This window comes from Oncorhynchus mykiss, chromosome 22 (assembly GCF_013265735.2).
Source record: "Oncorhynchus mykiss isolate Arlee chromosome 22, USDA_OmykA_1.1, whole genome shotgun sequence".
In the NCBI taxonomy this organism is placed as follows: domain Eukaryota; kingdom Metazoa; phylum Chordata; class Actinopteri; order Salmoniformes; family Salmonidae; genus Oncorhynchus; species Oncorhynchus mykiss.
In genome coordinates, this window is record NC_048586.1 from 18,257,501 (window position 1) to 18,269,853 (window position 12,353).

The 12,353-nt window shown below is 46.4% G+C and overlaps 1 protein-coding gene across 4 annotated transcripts in view; it reads left to right on the plus strand.

Moving 5' to 3' along the window:
• Positions 1 to 12,353, plus strand: part of kalrna (kalirin RhoGEF kinase a) — a 284,612-nt gene that overhangs the window by 155,982 nt on the left and 116,277 nt on the right. For all 4 annotated transcript variants that reach the window (XR_005038797.1, XM_036958909.1, XM_036958910.1 and 1 more), the window contains exon 11: positions 4,698 to 4,889. Coding sequence is in view for 3 of the 4 variants with exons in the window: in XM_036958909.1 (XP_036814804.1) it covers positions 4,698 to 4,889 (192 nt within the window). In the remaining variant the exon portion in view is untranslated. The remainder of the gene's footprint in view (positions 1 to 4,697; positions 4,890 to 12,353) is intronic.

Consider the following 12,353-nt stretch of genomic DNA (forward strand, 5'->3'; position numbering starts at 1 on the left):
GAATTAAATGTGCGATAGAAATAGTGCCTAGGCCTTTTTAACGAAAGCCCGGCTGTTGACGTAGGCAACAGATCACAAAGCAGGGAATCCCCATTACCCGCTGAGCTCGTTTTTAGGAAATGGGAAGTTCACTTTCTCATCCATAAACACATATCAAGTACACTATTATGATCACATTTCCTCAATTGAAATATTAGACCTATGGGGACACCTGTAGCCTATATTTAGCAGCCAATCATGAGTGATCATTGTATCCTTTGATCTTCCTCTAGAATAAGTCACTTGCTTGGATGATCATTTCATAACCAACTTCTCTAGTAATACCATAGCTGTCTCTCTCTCTCCCCTTCAAACTTTCCTTGTCAATTCATTGGATAGGCAACGTTATTTTAGCATTAGGCTATGTTATAATGTAGCCTAGACCTACTTTCTGATGGACTTGAAGGTGAGCCTAGGTTTTGAATACATTTGTATGATTAGTGTATGTCTGAGGTTTCGCTGGTGGCTTTGATTGATTTAAGGTCATTTTAGTGTGTGTGTGTGTGTGTGTGTGTGTGTGTGTGTGTGTGTGTGTGTGTGTGTGTGTGTGTGTGTGTGTGTGTGTGTGTGTGTGTGTGTGTGTTCGCTAATTCTCTTTATTTCTATTCAGAAAGTTTCCTAAATTTTCTCTTAATAAGAGAGGAGGGGCAAATAATATAAACGTTTTTGTTGTTGTTGTTGTTGTATGTAAGCAAGTCGTGCTTCTGTGGTTACACAGTGCCCCATGGTGGCATAATGATCATTCAATGTGCAAGGAATGAGGACAGGTGCGAGTGTTGCATTTCTTTCCTGCTCACTCCCTCTTGATTCTGGGAAATGTTGCAACCCTAAAAGCAGTGCTTAAAAAATAATACAGATGTAAGGTTATAATTTGAGTCAGTTTGCTACTCCAGGAAATCTATCCTGCAGCAACTGGAAATGTGAACAGTTAGCGGTTATTTTTGGTCAGGGTTGATACAAAGTCGGAAGTCTGATTCAAAGTGGAAATTACAAAGCATTTTTAAACCTGAAATACTCTACAAGTTTTACATTTCCTTCATTTCAGGAAAGTTCTCTTGCAACAGGTTGATCAAATTAAGATCCTACATCTGTATCGGATACCACCCGGCTTCCCAGCAAGATAGGAAAATGTTAGAATCACCAGGCACATTTCTTCCACTTTGCTAACTTCCTGAGTGTAACCATAGCAGCATGAGCCGTGACTAGTGATAACAGCAGTGCTTAGGGCTGCGTTTCAATGGTAAAAAGATGTGTAATCCGGGTATTACGGCAATATTGTAGCCCCTCCGTTGATGGATTGGCTTGATTTGGGTCATACGGTTTGCCACTTTTTCAAGATGGACGACGTGTCTTTCTTCAGGGCAAGCCAGTCTGGGCCCTGTTCAAAACCAGTGCACTATATAGGGGAAAGAGTGCCATTTGGGACGCAACCTGAATATCAGACTCCACATTATTTATCCTATTCTCCACCAATTAAATTCTCTCTGGGGAAGTGTAAGAGACGAGGATGTTTAATTCACTCCTACTCCTGCAGAATGGATCAAATGGCTTACTGAATCAAATAAAGAGTTTCATATTGGAATATGTTCGATTTTAGCTCATTAAGATATGTACATATGGCACCATCATCTTTCAAAGACACCTTACCAGATTGGCGCACAAGCCTTTATTTGATATTCTACATAATATACCATCGAGCAATTTATGAGGAATACATTTTTTTTATGACACCACATTGAAATGTTATTAAATCAGAGAGATTGTGCTCAGATTAAATCTGCCTCTTTAACTGGCTCAAATATAATGCCATTGTAGATGAAAACCCCTCTAAATAGCCTGGATGACGAAAATAGTGCAGCTCCCTCTCTAATGATTGGCCTCTGATGTATTCCACCAACAAAACATGCGATGGAGGTATTTGTTTAGGCTGAGCCCTTCTTAATAGGATGAGAGAAAGAGAGAGAGAGAGAGGGAGGGCGAGAAACAGAGAGAGGGCGAGAAAGAGAGAGAGGGCGAGAAACAGAAAGAGGCTGAAAGAGAGGGCAAAGGAGAGAGGGCGAAAGAGTGAAAGGGTGAAAAAGAGAGAGGACGAAAGAGAAAGGCAAAAATTTTAAACAGGACATAGTAGAAGTGAGTGTCATGTCTAGGGCTAACACCATGTATTAGAGGATGGACAACTTTGGGCTTGACTACAGTCTAGATCTACTGTTCAGAATCCTACTTCTTCTGAAGGAAGAGTTGTGCATCACAGTTTATAGCCTCGAGACAAAGTAGTCCTTGGTACATTTGAGTCCACTGTCAACACCGTGCCCAGACAGATAGCCAGACAACCAGGACTTTGAGTTAAATAAGAGTCTCCCTACTCCCTCACAACCTATTTCTCACAATACCTTTGCTCCTCCTCTTTCTCTTCATCTTCAACAGAAGTTTTTCCCTCTTTCATATGAAGAGAGAGAGAGAAAGAGAGAGAGAGAGAGAGAGAGACACAGAGCTTTTGTTTCTGGCATCATGCTCATAAAAGTCCTGCGCGTGCAACAGATTGAATGAAAGCGGTACAGAGGGAATCCAGCATAGTATTAAAAAAGACTAGAGGGAGGGAGGGAGGGAGGGAGGAGGGACGAATCCACATCAGCCCAGCCAACGCTGTGAGGGGAAAGCCTGCATGGAGTTATTGATTTTCACCTCTCTGGAGGGAGAAGAGAAGACAGACCAAACACAGAGGAGTTCTTCTGATGGGATGGAATTTGTGTGCTGCCTAGGCCTCCTGCTGCTGCTGTGTGGAATACACCCAACACACCACTTTGGCTCCCAAATGGCACCCTTTTCCCTATATACGGCACTACTTTTGACCAGAGCCCTAAGGACCTTGGTCAAAAGTAGTGCTAAAACACAGCAGCGTTGCAGTTCTTGACATAAACCGGTGCAGCTGGCACGTAACTACCATACCCCGTTCAAAGGCACTTAAATCTTTTGTCTGGCCCATTCACCCTCTGAATGGCACACATACACAATCCATGTCTCAATTGTCTCAAGGCTTTCAAATCCTTCTTTAACCTGTCTCCTCCCCTTCATCGACAATGATTTAAGTGGATTTAACGAGTGACATCAATAAGGGATTATAGCTTTCACCTGGGTTCATCAGTCTATGTGATGGAAAGAGCAGGTGTTCCTAATGTTTAATACACTCATTGTACACTGAGTGTATATGTGCCATTCAGAGGGTGAATGGGCAAGACAAAAAAAATTGAAGTGTCTTTGAACGGGGTATGGTAGTAGGTGCCAGGTGCACCAGTTTGTGTCAAGCACTGCAACGATGCTGGGTTTTCAACCGTTTCCAGTTTGTGTCAAGAATGGGTCCACCACCCAAAGGACATCCAGCCACCTTGAAACAACTGTGGGAAGCATTCGAGTCCACATGGTCCAGCATCCCTGTGGAACGCTTTCGACACCTTGTAGAGTCCACGCCCAGACAAATCTAGGCTGTTCTGAAGGCAAACGGGGTTGCAACTCAATATTAGTAAGGTGTTCCTAATGTTTTATACACTCACCGAATATATGGGCGCTCCAAATGTTATCCTGTTTACTATATCCATGTCCATTGAATTGACCCTCCATTGTACGCTGTATAACGCGCTGACCCTCTCTATTCACTGGGAATCAATTAGATTTGGGCCAGAGCTAATGAGACTGTGTGTAAAAGTGGGATTCTGCTTCATTTGGAAAAAATAGATGGATTGTGATATTTTGACGCCGTGAAAAAGGCAGACAAGGCAGATAAGGAGACAGATACCGTAGGAGTTTATTTACTTAACTGGGATTAGGGTTTGGCCCATAGTGTCACTTCTTCTCCAGGTAGTGGGTCACTAGGTCAGGGTCCGTCTCTACTCCTAAATGGACCAGGATGCATCACAAATGACACCCTATACTGTTTATAGTGCACTACTTTTTGACCAGAGCTCTGGTAGTGCACTATATATGGGAATAGGGTACCCTTTGGCCCAGTGAATGTGACTGTTTATAGTGCACTACTTTTTGACCAGAGCTCTGGTAGTGCACTATATAGGGAATAGGGTACCCTTTGGCCCAGTGAATGTGACTCACTGCCACGACCTTACAGAAGGTTACCAGGTCCCGAGCCATGGGGCCATCCCATCCCAACCGGATCAGCACGGTGTTACATGCTACGTGTTACCTAGCCATTCATCTGTCCTGCCCTAATGGCTGTTGCTTTACTGACTTGGTCTCCACTGTTGTGTCCATCCAGAGACAACACTTGTCCTCTGCCAGGCTGTGGGATTAGCACGTATGGAAGATAGCCAGGGATTTACCCTACCACTCTGCACCGATGGCTCCGCTGTATATGTGTGAATGGAACTGTTTTTGGGGCAGTTTAGTGGAGGCGCCAATCGGAGAGAGAGAGGTCCTGTCCGTCTCTGGCGGTGGAGGAGATAGCGAGACGTCAGAGTGCAGTAGTCAGTCAAAGCGTGCGGAGACAGAGTGCAGACAAACAGACACAATTCTCTACCAACTCAAGAGGCCTCAGCGTTGCAGTAGTCGGGCCCTGCAGAGAGCAGAGACTTTAGACAGACACAGTTCTTTACCTGCTTGTGTTGTCCTCATCTAATTTGAGCTGCCTGCTTGTCTTCTCTGGGTACCAGAACACTTACACCAACGCAGACAAACTCCTGGAGGCAGCAGAGCAGCTGGCCCAGACTGGGGAATGTGACCCGGAGGAGATCTACAAAGCAGCACGGCACCTGGAGGTCAGGATCCAAGACTTTGTCCGGCGGGTGGAGCAGAGGAAACTGCTCCTGGACATGTCGGTCTCCTTCCACACCCACACCAAAGAGGTAAGACATGTGACCCCCGACCCCTAACCTACATGACCTGTGGGATGGATCACTTTCCACTGTATGTCTGGGGAGTTCTGGGGTTCCCGGACACCTTTTCCTTCTTTATTTATGCATAGTATGGTATGATAGAATGGGAGTGGATGTGGTAGGATGCAGTAGCCTTGTCGGTCTACCTTCAACACCCACGCTAAAGATGCAAGAGCCCAGATCTAAAGGCCCTTCAGGATGGTTTACTCTCTCTGTCTTCAAGAGCAAATGGGGTCTAGTGACCTTTGTTTTGAAGTGGATTTTTATTTTCACGTTATTGAGACTGTACTGAAATCAGACAGGGAGACGGGTAAGGAAGTGGAAGAAACAATGTATTGAACCCCAGGCTCCGGTGGGGAGTGCAAACGTGTGCGTAAAGTAAGGGTGGTTATCACTAGACCCCGGCCTCTGCAATACTACCCCTTCTTTATGCATGTACAAAATATTACCGTAAGTGGCAGTGGATGAGGTTGGGTTTAAGGTGCAGTAAGTTGGCAAGGGGTCGAGGCTCGAGTTAATGCAGCCTCAGATGCCCGTCTGTGAGTGTCACTGATCACTTCAGATAGACAGACAGGGCAGACAGACAGACAGGGCAGACATACCAAGATTACTAAGGTATGCAGGGAGTCTTTGCTCTACTTAGCGCAGCCTGATCCATGCCAGTTGTGAGCCTGCCAAGGGCTAAACTGGAGACTTCAGGAAGACGGTGTGGGTTTCCCCCAAATGGCACCCTATTCCCATATAGGGCTCCGGTCAACAAGTAGTGCACTATATAGAGAATAGGGTCCCATTTGGGACAAAACCACTGCCATCATTTTCACAAGAACCTATCACATCATACAGACACAGATGGAATTCTCTCGGAGTCTCAAAGGGTTAACAAAATCCATAAAGCAGAGGTTGCGCTGTGGTTCCCATGGTAACTGCTCCCCATGACTGATCTGAGCACGCTCAGAATTGAACGTGCTTCTCTGTGCGACTCCTGCTCTAGCTGAAGGATCCTGGCTGTGCTTGTGCTGCACTGGGCATGACACACGCAAACAGCTACCACACACTTTACACACAGATTTCACCATAAACCTGAATTAGGATAAAATAGGTTGTGACACAGCAGTTGTAATCCCGGGTTTGGATTACTGTGATAGAATATACAGTACAAACACACACTTAACACACTGATTTCACCATAAACCTGAGTTCAGACATGGGATTAGGGTGAAATAGGTTGTGCCACAGCAGTTGTAATTCTGGGCTATTACAATATAGTCTATTACAATATTACAGGATTCCTGGCTTTGTAGTATTGTAATAGACTATACACATAGACATATATGCCATACTTCTAAATGTTAAGCATGTGAGCTAGGAATGTCCTGTGTCTTCTATTCTACAGATGCTTTCATTCATTGTGTTTGTGCATCCATGAGCCAGGAGTAAAATGAGCTGAATGTCAATATCTCATTATCTTATTTAACCCAGAAATGAGGTAAGACATTCCAACAGGTGTAATTGTAAATTACCATAGCAACTACATTTACAGTATATTTGTAATACCGAACACTAAAATGCCTGTTTTGAAATGAATTTGGGGCAATCAAAAGGCACTGATAACGTTCTCTAAGAGCATGCACTGCCTACGGGCCCTGGTCAAATGTAGTGCACTATATAGGGAATAGGGCGCCATTTGGGACAGCCGTTTCTCTTTTTGTGTCACAACCATGTGGCTGACAGACAGAGGCCTCCCAACAGTCTTCTCTGTGATTGCTAAATCACGGCTCTGATTGCTTTCCTCGTCTGTTTGATGGTGCAGCTCGACCTAGCACCCAGTCAGCCGCCCAGCAGCCTGCCGAAGACCAGCACGCTGGCGTCCAAAATGGCACCCTATTCCCTATATAGTGCACTACTTTTGACCAGACCCCATGGTAAGGCGGAATGGGGTGCCATTTGGGATGCACACTACAGTATGTCTCCATGTAGACCATTCTCCAGAATGAAAATTACCCTCTTCCTGCACGGCACAGCAGCCACAAGCATTCCTTCTTGTAAGCTAATTGCTGCTTTCTGTTTTTCTGGTAGAAAGTATATTAAATGCCAATTGATATAAAGACAAAAATATAAGCGCAAGCTGAAGGCCGATGCAGCCGAGGAGACAACGGATTGGGAAAATGAAAAAGATACATATTTTCATACTTTACAGAGGGGTAAGGAGTGACAACGCCTTCGTAAAATAAAAAAGGCTTGGGTGGAGTGCACCGTTTCGTTTTACGTGAGATGAGAATATACAAAATCGACAAAACTTCCTCTTGACAGGAAACACCAAAGTTAAAAGTTGTCAGTAATTGTCAGTTGAGCCAGTGTTGATTTGTTGGCATTAGCGACACATCCGATGCAGTGAGTGTGCCCTTGGCAATCTGACCATGTCCTGTCATTAGGCTTTTAAAAAGTAATGCCATCTCCCCTAGTGGGCCACTACTACTGACCAGCCCTATAAAGTGGGATTTGGACTGTGTCCCAAATGTCTCTTTATTCCCTATGTAGTGCACTTTTGATCAGTGCAATTGGACTCCGGTCAAAAGTTGTACACTATAGGGAATAGGATGCCATTTGGGAAGCAGGATCGGTCTCTACATTAATCATGGATGTGGCCTTGGCTTTCAGGATAACACTCAAACTCTAGGAGTCTTATCTCAGGCCATTCTTGGCATACGTTTGTTTGCATCTTCAAGCCAAGCTCTCAGAGCCCCTTAAAGCCAAAACATTTTTCTCTGTTCTATCAGAGTCCAACAACGTTTCATGGTCTACATCCCAAATAGTAGTCCATTAGGTAGGGAATAAGGTGCTATTTGGGATGCAGCCCTGAGCTGTCCAAGTGGAGGCCACTCCTTGGGGACAAGTGGCCCAGTCGGTCACTGTTAACAGGCATGTTCTGTGTGACCGCTACTTCATATCCAGCTCTGGTGTCCCACGGCATTACCACTTCCCTTTGCTTAACTCCAATAAAAATATCTACTGTTGACTGCCAGAGTGATCCCACAGATCCCATCATCATCCATAAGCAATCTACCATACTGGATCATGTAGCCGGGAGCCAGCCAGTCAATTACTCCAACCAAATAGGATTTGCAAAAGATTAGGGAGTAGCTGTTGGAAATAGTACAAGGTGAAGACTTAGGCTTAAAAAAAGTAGCAAAGTTTAATATCAGCTGTATACATGCCCCGTAAAATGAGCCATTTTCAAATCATTGCCATTTTGACCACTGTATTTCCTCAGTCTGAGCGTTTCCTTTCCTATCGGTGAGACTGCGCCGCTACGATCCTTCATCAATCACTCTCCCTAGTCACCCTCTGCGCCACGCTGTGTGACTCCTAAAGCCACATCCCCACTGTCTCTCATAGATCACCGTAACATCACAAAATCAGGTTCAAGGTACAGTATGGCCATTTGTAGAGGGGAGATGGTAGACACCTTTATTCATTTTCTAGCACACTACTTTTGACCAAGGATATGGGCTATAGTAGTGCACTATATAGGGAATAGGGTGCCATTTGGGATGCATAGGGTATGTCACTGGAGAGAGATGATATTCTAGTATCTTGGAAGGTGTTTTTGTGGTTCCTGGAATACAATTAGTCTGTTAGAGTTTTTTTGTTTTGTTATAACTTATCGTATCATTGTACTTGTAAGATACATTGTATCTGATGATTCAATGATTAGCTTGTTTTCTCCCTCACTGCCATGTTTTCTCCCTCACTGCCATGCTTTCTCCCTCACTGCCATGCTTTCTCCCTCACTGCCATGCTTTCAACCTCACTGCCATGCTTTCAACCTCACTGCCATGCTTTCTCCCTCACTGTCATGCTTTCTCCCTCACTGCCATGCTTTCTCCCTCACTGCCATGCTTTCTCCCTCACTGCCATGCTTTCTCCCTCACTGCCATGCTTTCAACCTCACTGTCATGCTTTCAACCTCACTGTCATGCTGTCTCCCTCACTGCCATGCTTTCTCCCTCACTGCCATGCTTTCAACCTCACTGCCATGCTTTCAACCTCACTGCCATGCTTTCTCCCTCACTGTCATGCTTTCTCCCTCACTGCCATGCTTTCTCCCTCACTGCCATGCTTTCTCCCTCACTGCCATGCTTTCTCCCTCACTGCCATGCTTTCAACCTCACTGTCATGCTTTCAACCTCACTGTCATGCTGTCTCCCTCACTGCCATGCTTTCTCCCTCACTGCCATGCTTTTTCTCCCTCACTGCCATGCTTTCAACCTCACTGCCATGCTTCTCCCTCACTGCCATGCTTTTTCTCCCTCACTGCCATGATTTCTCCCTCACTGCCATGCTTTTTCTCCCTCACTGCCATGCTTTTCCTCCCTCACTGCCATGCTTTCTCCCTCACTGCCATGCTTTCTCCCTCACTGCCATGCTTTCTCCCTCACTGCCATGCTTTTTCTCCCTCACTGCCATGCTTTCTCCCTCACTGCCATGCTTTCTCCCTCACTGTCATGCTTTCTCCCTCACTGCCATGCTTTCTCCCTCACTGCCATGCTTTCAACCTCACTGCCATGCTTCCTCCCTCACTGCCATGCTTTCAACCTCACTGTCATGCTTTCAACCTCACTGTCATGCTTTCTCCCTCACTGCCATGCTTTCTCCCTCACTGTCATGCTTTCTCCCTCACTGCCATGCTTTCAACCTCACTGCCATGCTTTCTCCCTCACTGCCATGCTTTTTCTCCCTCACTGCCATGATTTCTCCCTCACTGCCATGCTTTTTCTCCCTCACTGCCATGCTTTTTCTCCCTCACTGCCATGCTTTTTCTCCCTCACTGCCATGCTTTTTCTCCCTCACTGCCATGCTTTTTCTCCCTCACTGCCATGCTTTTTCTCCCTCACTGCCATGCTTTCTCCCTCACTGCCATGCTTTCAACCTCACTGCCATGCTTTCTCCCTCACTGCCATGCTTTCAACCTCACTGCCATGCTTTCTCCCTCACTGCCATGCTTTCTCCCTCACTGCCATGCTTTCTCCCTCACTGCCATGCTTTCTCCCTCACTGCCATGCTTTCTCCCTCACTGCCATGCTTTCTCCCTCACTGCCATGCTTTCAACCTCACTGCCATGCTTTCTCCCTCACTGCCATGCTTTCTCCCTCACTGCCATGCTTTCTCCCTCACTGCCATGCTTTCTCCCTCACTGCCATGATTTCTCCCTCACTGCCATGCTTTTTCTCCCTCACTGCCATGCTTTTCCTCCCTCACTGCCATGCTTTCTCCCTCACTGCCATGCTTTCTCCCTCACTGCCATGCTTTCTCCCTCACTGCCATGCTTTTTCTCCCTCACTGCCATGCTTTCTCCCTCACTGCCATGCTTTCTCCCTCACTGTCATGCTTTCTCCCTCACTGCCATGCTTTCTCCCTCACTGCCATGCTTTCAACCTCACTGCCATGCTTTCTCCCTCACTGCCATGCTTTCAACCTCACTGTCATGCTTTCAACCTCACTGTCATGCTTTCTCCCTCACTGCCATGCTTTCTCCCTCACTGTCATGCTTTCTCCCTCACTGCCATGCTTTCAACCTCACTGCCATGCTTTCTCCCTCACTGCCATGCTTTTTCTCCCTCACTGCCATGATTTCTCCCTCACTGCCATGCTTTTTCTCCCTCACTGCCATGCTTTTTCTCCCTCACTGCCATGCTTTTTCTCCCTCACTGCCATGCTTTTTCTCCCTCACTGCCATGCTTTTTCTCCCTCACTGCCATGCTTTTTCTCCCTCACTGCCATGCTTTCTCCCTCACTGCCATGCTTTCAACCTCACTGCCATGCTTTCTCCCTCACTGCCATGCTTTCAACCTCACTGCCATGCTTTCTCCCTCACTGCCATGCTTTCTCCCTCACTGCCATGCTTTCTCCCTCACTGCCATGCTTTCTCCCTCACTGCCATGCTTTCTCCCTCACTGCCATGCTTTCAACCTCACTGCCATGCTTTCTCCCTCACTGCCATGCTTTCTCCCTCACTCCCATGCTTTCTCCCTCACTGCCATGCTTTCTCCCTCACTGCCATGCTTTCTCCCTCACTGCCATGCTTTCTCCCTCACTGCCATGCTTTCTCCCTCACTGCCATGCTTTCTCCCTCACTGCCATGCTTTCTCCCTCACTGCCATGCTTTCTCCCTCACTGTCATGCTTTCTCCCTCACTGCCATGCTTTCTCCCTCACTGCCATGCTTTCAACCTCACTGCCATGCTTTCTCCCTCACTGCCATGCTTTCTCCCTCACTGCCATGCTTTCTCCCTCACTGCCATGCTTTCTCCCTCACTGCCATGCTTTCTCCCTCACTGCCATGCTTTCTCCCTCACTGCCATGCCTTTTCTCCCTCACTGCCGTGCTTTCTCCCTCACTGCCATGCTTTCTCCCTCACTGCCATGTTTTCTCCCTCACTGCCATGCTTTTTCTCCCTCACTGCCGTGCTCTTGTTGCAGTGCTCTCCATCTTCCAATTATCTATTGATGAACACTTTTTAAAATGTAATTTAACTAGGCAAGTCAGCCAAGAGCCCATTCTTATTTTACAATGACGCCCTACCCCGGCCAAACCCTCCCCTAACCCGGACGACGCCCTATGGGACTCCCGTTCACGGCCGGTTGTGTTACAGCCCAGGATCGAATCAGGGTCATGCAGACATGCAGTGCCTTAGACCGTTGCGCCACTTGGGAGTCACTTTGCAATCAGTAAATCCAAGCATCGTTTTATGGCTGGCTTCACTACGGTTGAACTGATGTTATTTTCATGGCAAAAATTATTTAACTCTAGATACGAGATAAACTTAAATGAGTGAAACGAATTTCCAACATATGCATGCACGTGCGTGCGTGCGTGCGTGCGCGCGTGCGCACACACACACACACACACAGACATACACACAGACTTCTCTGAGAGTGTGAAAAGGGCAGAGCAGCATCACGATTACCATAATGTCCTATGAATATGCGTTTGAGGAACAGCAGGCCTAGCAGACCACAGCTATGCCCACAAAGGGTTTATGTAAATTAAGAACATCAACAGTGCATCGCAGTAGAGCTCTAACCAACGACTAACAGTGAGAGAGCTCTGCATCCCAAATGGCACCCTATTCCCTATATAGTGCACTACTTTTGAGCAGAACCTTAAGGGCCCTGGTCAAAAGTAGTCCACCATATAGGGAATAGGGTGCCATTTGGGACGTGCACAACGTCTTGCCAAGCTAGCGTGTGGACGGATGCTGAAAAGATGACAAAGCAGATGCTGAACTTTGCGGTTCATTTCCCCCTTAACACAATCAAACATCTCCTGCCAATTTAGTCGGATTATGCTTCAGGTGTTGTGTGTAATTGTATTTCAAGCTCCTGTTCCCTAACTGAAATATTAAAGTGCCGGTTAATCTTTCTCTGTGAAAAAT